Below are 18,457 nucleotides of genomic sequence, written 5' to 3'. Positions count from 1 at the left end.
TCTAGTGCAGAGAGCATGCTCACCAGGATTTCTCCATGCATGAGAGGTCAATACCCACTTGTTTTTTCAGGCTGCTTTTAACTTGTGTTGGAGGTTTTCTTTGCAGTTACCAACCAGACATTTTAAGTCTAATCAGTCTCCAAAGGATGAAGTGGTCATGGCTGCATTTGGTTGCAATCATTCACTGTACCTCCATTGTGCCTGTGGAGATGTTTTTTTTCTTTTCTTCCTTTTCTTCTTCTTCTACTTCTTTTATTTCTTTTTCCAATCTTTTCCTCAACTTAGTTCTCTTCCAAATCTAGCCATTTCCTTTCACAGTATATTTTCCATTTTCAAAGCTGAATCTGGCTCGAATGAAAAGACTGAGATGGAGCTGATGGTTGGTAAAATCACACGAAATATTCTCTGCAGATTTCTTGGTTCTTTTCTTGCTTGTTTTCATGTTTTAACCATTTCATTCTTGCAAAAACTTTGGAGCATTTTCCAGTCGGAAAAAAGAACAGACCCAGTATCACTGTACACCTACCTCCCCTTTCTGGAAGTCATAATCCAAGGAGAACTGTAATTTTCCCAATTTGACTTCTGACTTGGTGCTCTCTGCATCTTCATTGTCCTCCATGTTGACTGGCAACTCATCAAGGTCTGGCTGCACCTGATGTAACAGGACATGTGCAAAGTCATGACAAAATGCCAGCTAGAAACATGTGGAAAGAAAGCAATACAACAATGACACTGAAGAGAAAGACAGACAGACAGACAGAGAGAGAGAGAGAGAGAGGGCAGGGAAGGGGAGCAGCATGTAGAAAAGCATGTTAGGAAACAAAAACGGAGGGAAAGGAGAATAATAAAAGGATAATAGTGACCAAGAAAACATATAGTTGCATTCAAAACAACAGCATTAAATGCTAATGTAAATATGCATAAAGTTTAATTCTAAACTATAAATTTATACTGAAATACACACTCATATACAAATGTGTTAATGGACTCATTCACAAAACACAGCACTTCTGAATATGCCAGTGACACATGATAGACCCCTTATTCCCCATGAAATGAATTTGACTCTTGTGAATACAGTACTTTCTAAATACTTTTGAAATCAGTTTGAAACATTTTCATGACCATGAAATACAGAAATCATTATCTATGACTTATGACTAAATGCTTGAAATACAATATTATCTGTAGTTTCTATAGTACTTGTTATAGTGTGTCAGGCGCCTATGGTGGAAGCATGGGATTTTCTCAGACACACTGCTCACTGATGGACCCCTACTTCCTACCTCCCTACTCTTCTCCCCCCACCCCCACACATTCCATGGCATCTATCCCCACCAACACCCCTCCCCATACACTCTTTCCCTTCCCCCCTTTCCTTGGCCAAGTGCAGAGGGAGCAAGTTATCAAGAAATACTAAGTAAAGATGGTATCTCCTCTGACCATTCTCTTCCTATACACTCCCCTGCCCTTTTCCCTTCCACTCCCATCACCCTCAACCCCGTCCCCCCCTGCCCCCCAAACCCCCTTCCTTACCCCCCATGTCGATCTCTGGCAGGATGGCATCTGCCTCAATGGTCACCACATGGTGTGGTGTGTTTATCATGAGCTGATGTGTGCCTTTCCTTATCTTGGTTTGTGGAAATGAGTGCCAGGTGCAAAGCCAGGAATAGACAGATCTTTGGCATTTTTTTTTTATCTTGATGTGTTTCTTGTAAAAATACAATTTTGTAATTGCTTAACAGGGTCAAGACTTCTATAAATTTGTTGAATTTGACACCATGTACTGTTTCTCTATAGCCTTTAAAGTTCCATGATTAAAAAAAATTATATACATGAGGGCTGTACATTATTCATCATAGTTTGCATATTTTTCTATTTGTGTCTCTCATTGTGTGGCAGTGATTGTAGTCGTTTACTGTCATTTCTGCAATAACTGTTTTGGGATTATTTATTGTTGTGGTGTGAATATTTCCAGCTACTGTTGATTCTGTGTTGGACAATGAGGTATAGCCGCCTGTTGTTTAAAATGTCAAGTCCAGAATGATAGGCTTTATGGTAATGACAACGCTCTGAATGATCATCCTGTATCATGTCCTCCTCACAGCATCCTTGCCATGCTTAGTATCTCTGTAGATGGCTGGGTGTCCCTGTATTGCATGTAGCACTGTTGCCTGTGAGTTCATTTCATGCCATCCACTGTGACATCATGGTGACTTAAGCTGCCACCCTTGATGAGGTTCTTCCCTGGTCTGATGATGGTGCAGGTTGGAGGATCACCGTTGATGAGGTTCTTCCCTGGTCTGATGATGGTGCAGGTTGGAGGACCACCGTTGATGAGGTTCTTCCCTGGTCTGATGATGGTGCAGGTTGGAGGACCACCCTTGATGAGGTTTTTCCCTGGTCTGATGATGGTGCAGGTTGGAGGACCACCCTTGATGAGGTTTTTCCCTGGTCTGATGATGGTGCATTTTGGAGGACCACCGTTGATGAGGTTTTTCCCTCGTCTGATGATGGTGCAGGTTGGAGGAGCGGTAGTGAGTGTTAAACAACTTACAGGGGTTGTTTTTTTTTCATGAACAAGTCATGCACATGATGGACAATGTCGCCTGCCAGAATATTTTCTCCTTTTAGTTTAGTTTTAGTTGGGTATATGTCATTATTCATGTAGGCAAAAAGGTCGATGATGAGGTTTTCATGGCTGATAAATGTCACTTTGTGATTTGCCTCAGATTTGGATGGACAGCTTAGCAGGCAAACACCATGTCATTTAGAGCCTTGCCTTTTGCTTTCATAAGTTTCTAAGTTCAAAGTAGATCTTCACTGATAATTACAGTTTGCAAATCATTGAAATTCCTTTTCCTAGTTTAGTTTGCAATCTTGGGTTTTACCTAGATTCATCTCTTATGATGGAGTCTCATGCAAACCATCTGTGCAAAGTCCTTTACTTTCAGCTTCGAAAGATGAGTAAAATCCGCCCCTTCCTGTCCACTAATGGTAACAACAAACTGGTTGTTGCCTTCATTCTGTCTTGCTTAGACTATTACAGTTTTCTCTTAGATGGCCTTCTGAACGACAAACTTTACAAGCTTAAAGAAATACAGAATAGTGCAGCTTAACTCATTCTCAAAAAGTCAAGGAGTGAGAGTACTACAGCTCTCCTCCAGACACTTCACTGGCTACCTGTTCAAGCCAGAATTGAATACAAAGTTGCCACTCTCTGTTTCCAGTGCCTCAGTTGTGACACAACGCCCTTATATCTCTCTGAACGTCTCAATCTATACTTGCTCAACAGAACATTAAGATCTCTAGACTCCTCCCAGCTAACTGTTCCCCAATACCTCCTAATTCTTGTGGAAAGAGGTCATTCTCTGCCTTTGGTCCAACAACTTAAAACTCTCTGCCCATTGCTCTCAGACAAACAGTTAATCTTTCCACCTTCAAAGCAAATATGAAAACTTATCTCTTCAAAAAATAACTGCCATTGCTTACCAGTTTGGCTGTCTCAGTAAATGGTAAACGATGAGGGATTTGAGAGAAAGGGCAAGATAGCAGGGGGAGGGGGAGGGTGTGATCAGCATGGTCAAATGATTACTGATTTTTAAATTTGAAAAAAAAGAAGAGATATAACCATCCTTTAATACATGTATAGACATTTTTACTGTGATTGATCTTATCTCAGTTGTTTACTAAGGCTTTTGTGTAGGTGTTATGGAGTGCAAGAACTGTTGCATTTAGGATATGTACCAGTCGGTCTTGTCCATTGTCCATTTATAGAACCAATGAATGTGTTTTTATTACCTTTACATTTGTTTTTGATCTCTGTTTTACTGTATATTGTTTATTCAATTATTTTAAGTAATGGATTTGTTAAAGACATAGAGCTTGCTTGTATTACAGTGCTATCTGAGAATGAATTATCATTATTTATTATCATTGATTAATGGTGCTCAACTTAAGTATTGTGTCTGCACATCAGAACATGTCACTGCATGTGTCTTATGCTTTCATGGTCTTTTTAAGTTTTGCGCTCCAAAGTGAGTCAGAACAGCATCTTCTTTGAGGTGGACGTGCATCTGTCAACATCAGTGACTTTGGTAAATTTGTCCTTGAGACCATAAGAACATTCAAGTTCTTAGACTCTTCATGCAACTTCATTTTACACCAAATCAATAATTCTTTCAATGCAAGTAATCAAACAAAATCAGGAATATATGTGTGTGTGTGTGTGTGTGTGTGTGCGCGCGCGTGCGCGCGCATGCCCCAAGCCTGACTGAGTGACACAGGAAATGAATGATGAGTGTTCAAAGGCAACTGTCAGCCAAGTAGGCAGCTTGTTGTGCAAATGACTCTGTATTTGGAAAACACTTAGGGAGCTTGTTCTCTGACAGAGGATAGGCACTATATAGGCTCTGTTATTAAAAAAAAAAAGAAAAAAAAAGTGAACTATGGCAGCTACTTTAAAAAAAAAAAAAATTTTTTTTAAACGTGTTGCCCGAGTGTGATCTTGAAAGTAATTTTCAAAAATGTTAGGCCTAAGCTGTACTCTGTTATTTATCCGCCAAAGCCAAAATGGTAAAGAAAGCAGATCAGCCTGGGAATGCGTTTCCGCCACCTATGAAGTGGGAAGTAGATGCACAAGAAGAGAGCAGGGGCCAAACCAAGGGAGGTGACTGTGGCACTTACCATACCAGTAAAGGAGGCGTAATTGTGTCCCTTGTGTAGTGATGGCCCAGCGGTAATGCATCTGCCTAGGAAGCGTGAGAATCTGAGCACACTGGTTCGAATCACACTGGCAGTCGCCAGTATTTTCTCCCCCTCCACTAGGCCTTGAGTGGTGGTCTGGACGCTAGTCACTCAGATGAGATGATAAATCGAGGTCCTGTATGCAGCATGCATTTAGCGCACGTAAAACTGAGAACCTACAGCAACAAAAAATTTGTCCCTGCCAAAAATCTGTAGAAAAATCCACTTCGATAGGAAAACAAAATTGCAGGCAGGAAAAAATATTTTAAAAAACGGGTGGCACTGTCAATGTAGCAACGCACTCTCCCTGGGGAGAACAGCCCAAATTTCAAAAGAGTAATGAAAATACAAATTGGTTGCAAAGTAGCTGGCAAGAAGTTGAGTGCTTTGTAAGCTGCACACAGTTTGATCCACACCTATTTTCTCCCTCTCTTGAAGGAGGGCATCCCTATGGAGAGTGGAAGGCCACACATGAGGACGGACTGTCATCGTCTTGGGGCCTATTGCAATGGCTGAAGAGTGGTGAGGGAGGGGAAGCTTGCTCAATGCCATGCGTAGGACTGTTAGTCCCCTTTGCCTGGTCGGCAGTCTTCAAACAAGTGTTTTTTTGTTTTTTTTTGGGTTTTTTTTTAAGGCAAAGACTGACCTCAAGTTTATGTTGGGGTTTGAACCCTTATGGTGCTGATACTGCAACACAGAGGTGCAATCTAAGGGGATGCCCAAGCTAAGGGAAGTAACTGTTGTGTTTACTGTACACAAAGTGTGCTGGATGCAGCTGCGTTCCTTGGCTGCACTGAGTACAAGTGAGGCGTTGTGTGTGTCATGAGTAGCACACATGCCCTTACCAATTCCTCCTTCCTCCCGATATTGAGGGAGGACAACCATACCCATGTAGGTGAGGGGAGACCACATCTGAGAGTGGATTGTGGGCCCTTCTGAGCCTGCCATCACTGCTGCAGAGATAGGGGGTGGGTATGGCAGCTTGCTTCCTGCCTTCCATGGAACTAACAGTCCTTCTGTCTAATCAGCAGTCATCAAACCTGGGGTTCTTTGTTTTTTGGATGAGGAGAATCAACTGGTCTGCATAGTGGGGGTGACAAACTGTCACTGCTGCTGTTGGTCAGACATAAAATTATCTTGATGGGGCGTGCCCCATTGAGACCAAAGAGGCTGTTGCACTGGCAGTGGAAGTAGAGAGAAGGGCCTTACCAAGGGAAATAACATTATGGTTACCATGCCAGAATTGGAAGGCGCAGGTACATCCTTTGGCACTGAATTTGCAGGTGAGAGTTTGGGAGCGTTTCATAAGTCGCACCCACACCTACCTGTACCTTCTTCTGACCTATCTTGTCTCTCTGTTTGTGTAATGAAACATCTCCTGTCCCTGGATGGTAGTTCTCAATCCAGAGGCAATTGCTGAAGAAGACTAACCACCTGTGTTTATTGAGCCATATGATTGTGTAACGCTAAATGGGACCAGCCCCTTCACTGCAAAGGTGTATGTATGATACTGCAGGGATGTATGATGGCTGCAGAAAAGAGGGCTCTGCATATATATAGAGAGAAAGGAGGTAATTACTCAAGAAATGCCACAAGCCACAGGTACTTTCAATTTCTCTGTTTGGGTACAGGAGTATTTTTCACCTCTGCTGGAGTGTGCACCAGTGGGTCACAGTATACTATATGTAATTAAACAAATACTTAATAAAAAGTGAAGAAGAGAATTCAACAGAAGCTGTGAATTCATTGCTGAGATACCTTTATGTCTTCTCAAATTCATTTTCATTTGTGAAGTATGTGTGGCATGAAGAAAAGCAAAACAGATTTCATGTGTAGAATACACTCTGATTATGCAGAACAGAGCCACAGCTTTGATCAAAATAAACTTTAACGAAGCACTTTATTTGTTTAATGAATATCTGAGCCATGCTGGTGAATGTATGAAAAAGATAGCTGGAATTGAAACTGAAAAATAACTGATAAGGTTTGATAGTGAGAGTTTAAGAAAATTTTGTAAAATTCAAATGATGATAATACATACATGCAAAGTAAGAAAGATTTTGATGATGACAGAAACACATACGCACAAAAAAAACAACAGAAGAGAGTAAAAAGAGCTTCTGAGATGGAAGAAAAGATCACACAAAGAGAATACAGTTATTATTCTACAAAATAATCAAAATAATCCAAAGAAGTTTTGGGATACCATTTGTGCTATGAGCCCAAAGTCTGGAGCACACACTACTATCAGCAGTGAAGAATGGTATGATCATTTAACAATGTTTTCAGTTACCCTGAAAATTAAAAGTGTTCCAACAGAGAGTTGTAATGATCAGAACGATACGGGTAGCGTGACTGAAGCTGATAGCAACTGTGAAACTTTAGATAGGACTATTTCAACAGATGGGGTGGTGGATGCAATCAAAACATTAAAACACAATAAGGCAGCATGACCAGATGGCTTGATAGGAGAATTTTTCAAGAACAGTTGAGAACAAATCACACTTTTCCTTGTTAAGATCTTTGATTTCTTTTTGATTATGGGTTATTTCCTGATGAGCGGTGCTTATCAGTTATACAACCATGATATGAGAAAAGTTACTTGAACAATGCTGATGATATAGAGGTATATCACTAGTAAATGTTTCTAGTAAGTTGTATAGCTTTATTTTGAAAAAACAACAACAAAAAACAACAACAACAACAAAATCCAAAAAACCCCACCACACAATGGACAGAAGACAATAATATTATCTGGAATGAACATGCAGGCTTCAGGGAAGGTCACAGCACATTCGATTTCATCTTCACTCTTGTAGCTATGATACAAAAACAATTAGTAAGACAGAGAAATTTATGTGTAGCTTATATTGATTTTTAGAAAGCCTTCAATTCAGTATGTAGGGGCAAATTATGGAAAATACTGCATGAGAATGGTGTAAACGGTAAGATTCTAAAGGCCCTGAAAAGTATATACAGTGTTGTTAGAGCAAAAGTTCTCACTGGTGGTGACGTAACTGAAGCTTTTATGTGTCCATGGGCTTCAAAACAAGGGGAAATAAATACCTTGGAATCTATTTTTCCAGAAGACTTGCATTATTTCATTCACTTAGAGATCGAGCAAGGAAAGGCGGAAAAGAAAGGAAAGGGAAGTACTTTGGTCCACTGGAGAACATTCACCACAGGTATTTTTTAAGATGTTAGATTGTCAAATACAGCCTATACTAAGGTACAGGTCTGAAATATGGGGTTCAACTGTTGATCAAGGACACACTGAAAGAATTCATTTATCAGCACTGAAACAATTTTTGGGTGTGACTCCAAAGTCACCAAGACACTTGAAAAATGGAGAAACAGGAAGGTACCCACTTTTTATCAATGCTTTTGTAAGGTGCATTAAATTCTAGCTATGAAAAGTATGTATGAATGAATACAGATGCACAAGATGAATACAGATACACAAGAAAAGCCTATAATATGTTATTATCTCTGCAAAGTCAAAATTATGTTACATGGATGTGTCATGTACATAATATTTATATGGATTTGGCTTTGTTTTGGGAAGTACGAGGTGTAGGGATGCTAAAACATTTCTTTCAGAGTTTAATCAAAGTATGATTGATTCTTCCAGTCAAGAATGGCATGCTGCACTCAAAGGTCATGATTTCTTTCAAATTTATGCAAGCTTCAACCAAACCAAAACTCCTAAAGCTTGTTTATACCAGCTCAGGAATTTTATATTTGAAATTGCCTTACTAAGTTTAAATGGGTATGTTTCCAATTAGACATAGTCATTTACAATGCGAGCCAAATTTGTTAATAATTTGGTTATTGTCCTTTTTGTTGCAATACAATTGAAAATGAAATATGCTTTCTTTTTGTATGTCCAAAATATTGAGAACTGAGACATGAATGAATACTGCTCAAATACTCCAGAAGCCCATCATTGTCCAGATTTTCTTCTACCTTAGCTAGTGAAAATACTGAAACATTTTGAAATTGTCAATTTACATCTATAAAGCACTTAATATGAGGAAAAAATGACTGAATGATATGTAAATCAACATATGTTGCATGCTACATATTGCTGTGACTCCTGTTGTTATGGGCCAGGGGCCTGACAATTATGATATTTTTGACTTTGACTTTGAAAAAGTTCACCACAGCAACCAACATCATCAAATCTAAATGTGAAAAACTCTTTTTTTTCTTCTAACACTGATTTCGTTCAGAGATCTGACCTCATTCCACCTGAAAAATATCTTGAGACAAGAGTAAAAGCTCAAACCAGCAACTAACGTTGATTTTGCAAGTATTAAACTGTTTTTTTAAAATACTCATTTAGTTTTTCAGTCACTGAAATAGGACTCAAACACTTATATAGTAATCAAACACTCATATCCAAGCAGACAAAGAATTTGTTTCTCTAGAGAGAATAAAAAGTACTAAGTGAACATGAGACAAAAACATCCAGCATGCTTTTGAAGATGAAAGGATTAAATCAGTAGCAAAAAGTTTCAAATCCACTGAACTTACCACATAATTTGACAAGCATGTTCCCCAGATGAAAGCAATGGTGAAAACAATCAATGTGTCATTCACAAATCCACACTTTCAGATGAATTAATAACATACATACATACATACACAGGTATAAATAAAAGATATGCACTACTGTGAACCTGTTTGCTATATTCAGCATCATAACAACAATATATCTGGATGTGATTTTAATAGTTCTTCTGCTCTAAAGTGCAAAGTGAGAAACGAAACTAACACAGGACATGGATTGGGAACACAGGGATACAACCAGAGCAAGCAAGGAAACATATTTCTGGGCTTTCAGTCACCACACTAACAAGACAGCCAACTGATGTGTGTTATAGCATTAACTCACTCAGTACGGCCAGTCCTCTCTTCTCCTCTACACAGACCCCTCGGATGTTTGAATGACCCAACCTTTAGCTTCCGTTGTCAGAATTGTGGTATTCTTTGTCAACATTCACCTCTTCAGTATAAGAGCCTTCCGCTTGCAATATTTTGATGGTGGTAATTGGGGTGAAACGCTGTTAACGTCGTCTCTTTCGCCGTTCGTATGGAGAGAGTTAAAGAAGGACAGCATCATATATTTCACAGTGATGTTATAGTGTTAGATCTCACATCCCCGAAACAATTTTTACAACAAAGCTTGATCAGAACTGAGAGAACTGTTCTGCCTCATAAGTTTTGGAAATTAGCATCAAGTGGAATGCACACACTGACTCACCACCTAAATAAATTAACAGATAAGACAAAAATCATCCAAACCATAAAGTGTCAGCAATCCATGTCATCCCCTTACAAAGTAAATACATTTTAGTTACAACACAGATCCAAACTTTAATGTTGTTTTTATACTACATTATTACTTAAACATGATTTCTATATATGAATTAATAAGCAATATTTAAAAATGCGAATGAAATGGTCTGAGATGTCAACAGACAAGAATGGAAATGGTGCAATGGTAGGTGAATACCTTTTCCTTGTAGGCATTGCCCAACAACTGCACACTCTTAAGGTCCACAGTGCCCTTCAGTCCCTTCTTCCCTTCCTTCTTTGTCTTCTTCCGACAGCAGCGCTTGCAAAAACAGTAGAGGCAGCAAGACAGAAACAGCAGTGCCACAGCCACACTCAAAATGATTGCCCATACTGGCACTGAAACGACACATCACACAGGGCATGAATACAATGCTAGATCTCCCTATGCACCAGAAAAAACACCCGTTCGTTTCAAACACCATCAATTGAAGTATCATTTAAAGATCATTGTCTCCAATCCTTTCCTAATTCATTTTTGTCTTTATGTTCTCCATATTTCTACTTACCAGCAAATTAAAATAATAAATACCAACTATAAAAAAAATAAAACCAATTCACTTTGTGAGAACAAATCAGTTTTATGGCACAATTCATTACCTGCACCCTCTTGTGAGTGTGAGTGAGTGTGTGTGTGTGTGTGTGTGTGTGTGTGTGTGTGTGTGCGTATGTGTGTGTGTGTGATGTTGTTAACTGATTTTGCATCTCATCAATAAGAATCATATTAGACCATGGCTTACTTTCGCTATGTATTAGACCCAATAAAGGGGGTGGGGAGGTCAAGGTGGTTGGGGGGCTTGGAAGTTGAAAGGTTAGTGGTGATATAATGAACTGGATATGGGAAAAGTGGCCTGAGTGAATATGGTGTGTGTGTGTGTGTAAAAAAAAACAAAACAACATATAATAATGTTTCTGATTCAAAAACATTTTGAACAGAATGCTTTCAAACTACTGGGATATGTAACATATATGTAACATCACATATACAGATGAGTAGGGGCACACAACATTTTTGGTATATTTCGTTTCAAAAGCACTAGTTTTTGATCTACACATAAGTGATATTTTTCTGTTTATTCAATATTTGGAAGTAAATTTTTACTTAGCTAATTGTAAACTTCATGTATATCTGATCATATTTTGTGAGGGAAGTCTGAAACTGTTTCAACGTGTAGAATTCTACTAAACTGCAGTATTCTTGTTAGAACAAAGGAATATTTGTATGAACTTACTCTGAATGATTCTAGTAAACTGTAGTGTACTTGTAAGGAGAAAGGAATATTTATATGAACTAACACTGACTAACACTTTGCTCCTTTTTGTCATAGTTCTGTCTACTTAAACATTACAATAAAATAAAGAATGAGATGGTATCCAGCAGAAAGTGACTTCCATACATAAAGCATTGATTTAGTTGCTGATTTCAGTTATCATTTCAGATCTGGTCTGTAATTTGAACGAATGTAGTGCCTGAAGCACTGCCTTAGAATCAACACAGAAAAGAATGTTCAAAAATATCTTGGATAAAATTGAATAGGAAATATGATTAGAGAGCTCACCTGTAAAAAATTGGTTTGTTGTTTCCAATATGAAATGATTGCTCTATCTTCAGATCAGATACTGAACATGCAGAACCCACTTTTTTCCAGTTACTATCTGTCAGTATATATTTTCATTATCTGAATATTCATCTTAAATAAGAGATTTAAGATAACTTGTTAATATTTTTATATTGTCATCCTTTTCTTAAGTCAGTACAGTCAATATCAAACTAAGATCTCTGCAGTTCCAAGACAGGGATAAGTAAGAAAGTTGGTCTGACAAATACAAAACAATCCCAGAGCCCTTCAAGATATCAAAAGTATAACATATGTTATCAGCCTTTCCCCGGGTGGAAAATGATTTTGCTTGTTTCAGAAAATCAACCCTTGATCTAAATTTTATAAGATTTCAAACTGTTTTTAGCTGTTGTGCTTCTGATCAGAAATTTTGTGGAAGCAACTTTCCTTTGTTCATCTAAGGTTAAGATTTGTGCCTCGCTATATGTGCAAGTAGAGGAAGCATGCACTGTAAGACCTAATGCTAGTTCTAATGCTTTGCATTCTACACTCTGAACTTTCTTAAACAAATATTTTGGTGCACTAAAAATATTTCTTGTGCTTATGTGATCTTTGAACATTGTACGTAGAGATTTACAAAGATGGATGAGCATAGATGAATCTTGTACCAATGGCATTTTACTAATGTAAGTATTTTCTCGCTTTCATTAGCAAAATATTCTATGTAAGATAGTTTTGCTCTGAGAAAGACACCATGAAATCTGACAGACAATTTATTTTGCAGCTGAGTATTACCTAGATTGAGAGTAGGCATCTTTTGAACCAGTATTAAACAGAATATATGATTTCTCAGATGATAAATGTAATCCATTGTTTGTCATACAATGTCCTATGTTATCAAGATCTCTTGGATACACTTTCTTTGTATAATCAATATCATATAATGCTTTTTTTTTTTTAATGTTCACTTCAGTCCACATATATATTATGTCATTGGCATATTGTAATAAAACCACATTTTTGGATATTGTCCTTAGTAAGTCATGGATCAGGATTGAAAATAAAGAGGCTATAATTAACTGACCTTGTGGGATTCCACTTCAAATGTTGTTTTGCTTGAATATGTATTACCAGTTCTTGTTTTGTTGCTTCTCTAAGACACATTTTATACAGTAATAAATGTGACCTTGCAGACCAATATTTTTACATTGAGTATATGCCACATTTGATAGTATGCGTTATCTAGATATATCAAAAAACTTTGCTGGGATACATTTATTTCACACAAAGTACTTTTTTTTTTTTAATGTTTGTTGTTAATTTGACTAAATGTTCAATGGAAGATCTGCCCTTGTGGAGTCCTGCTTGATTTCTTGGTATTATATCATTCTTTTCACAATTGAGTGAGTTTGTTCAAAATTATTTTTTCCATCAGTTTTCAAACAAGAGATGGTTACTGCGGCAGGTCTGTTTTTTCTTCTTTTTTCTTTTTTTATATGTTAGTACCACATCTTTTGAACTGGGACTACAACTGACTGCTTCTTCAGTGCAGGTCTGATTCGCCTATTCCCATTTTGCCTACTTTTTGATTGTGCACAGTAACAATTCTATATATGTGTGATACAGAATTAGGTGACTGGCACAATAACAATTCTATATATGTGTCACACATAATTAGGTCACTGGCACAGTAACAACTCTATATATGTGTCACACATAATTAGGTGACTGGCACAGTAACAACTCTATATATGTGTCACACATAATTAGGTGATTGGCACAATAACAACTCTATATATGTGTCACACATAATTAGGTGATTGGCACAGTAACAACTCTATATATGTGTCACACATAATTAGGTGATTGGCACAGTAACAACTCTATATATGTGTCACACATAATTAGGTGATTGGCACAGTAACAACTCTATATATGTGTCACACATAATTAGGTGATTGGCACAGTAACAACTCTATATATGGGTCACACATAATTAGGTGATTGGCACAGTAACAACTCTATAATATATGTGTCACACATAATTAGGTGATTGGCACAGTAACAACTCTATATATGTGTCACACATAATTAGGTGATTGGCACAGTAACAACTCTATATATGGGTCACACATAATTAAGTGATTGGCACAGTAACAACTCTATATGTGTGTGATACATAATTAGGTGATTGGCACAGTAACAACTCTATATGTGTGTGATACATAATTAGGTGATTGGCACAGTAACAACTCTATAATATATGTGTCACACATAATTAGGTGATTGGCACAGTAACAACTCTATATGTGTGTGATACATAATTAGGTGACTGGTACAGTAACAACTGTATATGTGTGTGATACATAATTAGGTGATTGGCACAGTAACAACTCTATATGTGTGTGATACATAATTAGGTGATTGGCACAGTAACAACTCTATATGTGTGTGATACATAATTAGGTGATTGGCACAGTAACAACTGTATATGTGTGTGATACATAATTAGGTGATTGGCACAGTAACAACTCTATATGTGTGTGATACATAATTAGGTGATTGGCACAGTAACAACTGTATATGTGTGTGATACATAATTAGGTGATTGGCACAGTAACAACTCTATATGTGTGTGATACATAATTAGGTGATTGGCACAGTAACAACTCTATATGTGTGTGATACATAATTAGGTGATTGGCACAGTAACAACTCTATATGTGTGTGATACATAATTAGGTGTTCTGCTGTCTCTTGCCAGCTGTTTCATTTTCCATACTTCTTGTGGTTTTAATGTTTCCTATCTCTCACCTGGCTTCTGGCTATATCATATCAAAGTTCAAATAGATATAAATCTAGATATTATCATTTTCAGATAAAGTAACATTGAATCAAACCAGTATGATGTAATTGTCATAACTCTATACCTCTGCTCCAAAAGTGCATGTGCTATGTCAACCAAGCCTGTCCAAATCAAATCCTGTTTTCCTCCAAACACATCTACACCAGGCACTCCTTTCACATTATCAAACACATAATACCTTCACTTATCCACAATATACAAACTACATACATGAAGGAAACATATATACCACATGAACAGTTTTGGCCTGAATATATTTATCTTTGGAAAACAGCATAACCCTGAGCAGACAGTTACACTAACATACCATTTGAAAAGTACATTCCTGAAGAGCAACCAGGTGAAACAGTATGAGCTCAGTGTGCTGTGACAACTTCACAACAGCTGTGCTGTGTGATTCGCTGTGCCTCCACAATGTACTCTCAGTTGCCCCTCCCTTCACTTCTCCCTTGTATTGCGAAAGACCAACAGAGGCCTGACCTCTTTAATGTCCTGACACAGGACAATTAAGTGTTCTGTGCATCAAGAAAGATCATAGCTATTAAATCACCAATATCAGGATTGTAGTGCGCGCGCGCACACACACACACACACACACACAGTGCAAACAGTCCGACAGATAATACAGATTGGTATCTAACACGCTCTGTTTGTGTGTTTGTGTTTGTGTGTGTGTGCGTGTGCTCATGTGTGCGTGTGTGAGTGCGTGTGTGTGTGCATGTGTGCATGTGTGTGTGTGTGTGTGTGTGTGTGTGTGTGTGTGTGTGTGTGTCTGTGTGTGTGTGTGTGCCGGTGTGTGTCTGTGTGAGTGTGTATGTATCTGTGTGTGTCTGTTTGTCCTTTTCTTCATCTGTCTGTCTCTTATGGCAAATATTTAAAGTAGCAGGGTATATCAATATGAAAGTAGCAGAGACCATGATATATAAGTGTAACTTCAGTGCCAAACTAATGTTCTTGAAACACGTACAGATGCAAATAGGTGATCTGTATCTGGATGATCCTGGACTGCAGTTCCACCCCTTCCCCATATGAGGTCCAACATGATTCTGCGCCCTCTTTATCAATACCTGTGCATGCTTATTCCCTATGGGGATGCTGGGGGCTCTTTCAGTTACACACAGTGCCCCCCATCTTCTATAAATCCTGTGCCAGAAATTTCCACTAAAAAAAAAAAAAAAAAAAAAAATCAGTGAAGCATAATTCACAATGTCGAAGCTCACAAAATATAAAACTAAAAAAGATCTATATTTATGTTTTTTCCTCTCTTTTCTGTTGCCTCTTTCATTCTTGTTTTCTTGATGCCCAACTGTATTTTTCTTTAGAGTCTTATATATTTTTAATCGTTTTCTGACTTCATGATTGAGCATTCTTATCCAAATGTTCTGTTCTCTTTTGTGAGTTACCTGTGGGTGATTTTTGTTTTGTATGCCTGTTATCAATATATTTTGGTGTTTTATGTTTAATGATATTAGTGCCAAAGATAAAATAAAAGGTTACTTTTCCTTTAATTGTTTTGTGAAAATTGATGGAATTATCAATGTCAGATATCCTTTGAGATGATGAATACAACTGCCTATATCTCTTTTCCAGGTTTCCTTTTTTCAGGCTGTACAAGATCAATATTGGCAGTGTTGTAAGCCATGATATGGCTCTGTGCTGTTGGCAGGGCATTAATTAAGCAACTATGGTAATAACAGGGCATGCTTGCATACACTCACACACGCATACATATGTGTACATGCACACTAGCAAATATGCACACTTAGATACTACTACTACTACTACTACGCACACACACACAAATACTCACAATCTTGCAGCTGCTTCCCAAACTCATTCTTCCAGTTGCTGATCATGTTTTTTGATCCTCCTCCCACACCTGAGCTGGTGGCACCACCTGCACCTCCCCCTGAGGCCTCTGTTACTGCTGCTGCTGCATCACGCTGCAGTCGTGACAAGACCTCCATGGTTGGAAGCAATGCTGCTCTCTTCACGCCAAACTCTGAATTCTCTTAGTTCTGAAACACAGCCAGTAGCCATGATCATCACAAGGTCAAAGTGTCAATATATCTAATGCGGCAACAAACAATTAAAAAAAATTCAGTTTGCACAAGCAAAAACAAAACAACAACAACAAAAAACAACAACACAATAACCAGTTTCAAAACCCTCAGTGGTCCTCACAGTGGTCTAGGTTTTCAAGAAAAACAGCAACAATAACAAAACTTATGTCTCAAATCCTGACAGGCACTTTGCACTTCCATCCTCCCCTTCAACCCCCTATGCCCCCTTGGTGCAGGGTAAGCACTACTTGGAGCTTTATGCCTTGAGAAAACTGATGTCACTACCGAAGACACTCTGAACACCACTGAGTGCCACCTGTGATAGATGAGCTCAACAGAGAACAGGTTTACCCTCAAAGAACACAGTATGGCTTTCAGTGGACTCCCTTGCCCCTGGCAAAGCACCGGGAAAAGAAGGCATCCCTACCAAAGTCTTGAAATGCTGGACTGAGAACACCTGATGTTTTTGACTTTTTGCATTCATCATAATAATAATAATATGCAGGCTTATATAGCGTAGTACCCCCATCTCAAATGGGGCTCACAGCACTTTACAATAAGATATACAAATTTAAAACTGAGTGACAAAAAATATGTATAAAAGATAAAATAAAATAAAAATGAAATAAAATAAAATAGAATAAAATAAATAAATAGACATAGTCTCAGACAGCGGAGTGGTTAAAGCGTTCGACTTTCAATCTGAGGGTCCCAGGTTCGAATCACGGTGACGGCGCCTGGTGAGTTAAGGGTGGAGATTTTTACGATCTCCCAGGTCAACATATGTGCAGAACTGCTAGTGCCTGAACCCCCTTTGTGTGTATATGCAAGCAGAAGATCAAATACGCACATTAAAGATCCTGTAATCCATGTCAGCATTCGTTGGGTTATGGAAACAAGAACATACCCAGCATGCACACCCCCGAAAGCGGAGTATGGCTGCCTACGTGGCGGGGTAAAAATGGTGATACACATAAAAGCCCACTCGTGTGCATACGAGTGAACGTGGGAGTTGCAGCCCACGAGCGCGGAAGAAGAAGAAGAAGACATATTCTCGCATCACTTTGCTACAATACATATTTCAGACTATCTCACATCACACTGGCTAAAATATACATACTTCAAACTAAGTGACACACACACACACATATATATAGATATAATTATATACACACACATATATATATACATACATACACACACATATATATAGATACATACACACACACATATCTATACATATGTACACACACACACACACACACATACATATATATATATATATATCTATATATATCTATATATATACACACATACATACATACACACACACACACATATATATATACATATATATATACACATATATATATATGTACATATATACATATATATACATATATATATATATATATATATATATATATATATATATATATATATATATACATATATACACATACATCAGTTGATTCACTTGTTAGATTAACTTCTCTTTTATGAAGTCCATTCAGTAATTTTCTGTAACTGTATTTCAATATTTATTTCAAATTCCACCCTGCATTTACCCGGTTTCCTCCATCTCACATCATTGATCCCCCTGCCCTTCCTTTCCTAAATGATAATACTCACATGTAAAAATCAATACTTGAACAAAAAATTGTCTACAATCGCCAGCATGTGTGATGACACATTAAACAAAAATCTATCCTCCTCTTGAAATGCTGTAAGGGCACCATCATCACTAAACTACATGAGATCCTGTGCTTCTGCAAGAGAGAAGGTGAAGACACTCAACACGCAAACATAATCACCTTGTACAGAAACAAATGTGACAAAAGTGATAGCAACAACTATCACAGCAT

General features: G+C 37.9%; 1 protein-coding gene across 5 annotated transcripts in view; it reads right to left on the bottom strand.

Moving 5' to 3' along the window:
* The window catches only part of LOC143283106 (synaptotagmin-1), a 96,755-nt gene that overhangs the window by 40,414 nt on the left and 37,884 nt on the right, over positions 1-18,457 (bottom strand). For 4 of the 5 annotated variants that reach the window (XM_076589212.1, XM_076589214.1, XM_076589211.1 and 1 more), the window contains 3 exons: positions 16,340-16,547; positions 10,265-10,443; positions 527-652 (listed from right to left, as the gene is read on the bottom strand). In XM_076589212.1, coding sequence (XP_076445327.1) covers positions 527-652; positions 10,265-10,443; positions 16,340-16,496 — 462 coding nt within the window. In that variant the 5' untranslated portion in view covers positions 16,497-16,547. Of the gene's footprint in view, positions 1-526; positions 653-10,264; positions 10,444-14,836; positions 14,990-16,339; positions 16,548-18,457 lie in introns of those variants that run through there. The other variant, XM_076589216.1, reaches the window with a different exon arrangement.

This window comes from Babylonia areolata, chromosome 6 (genome assembly GCF_041734735.1).
Source record: "Babylonia areolata isolate BAREFJ2019XMU chromosome 6, ASM4173473v1, whole genome shotgun sequence".
Lineage (NCBI taxonomy): Eukaryota > Metazoa > Mollusca > Gastropoda > Neogastropoda > Buccinidae > Babylonia > Babylonia areolata.
Note: the sequence above shows the minus strand (reverse complement) of the source record. Positions and strands in the feature narration are given on the sequence as shown.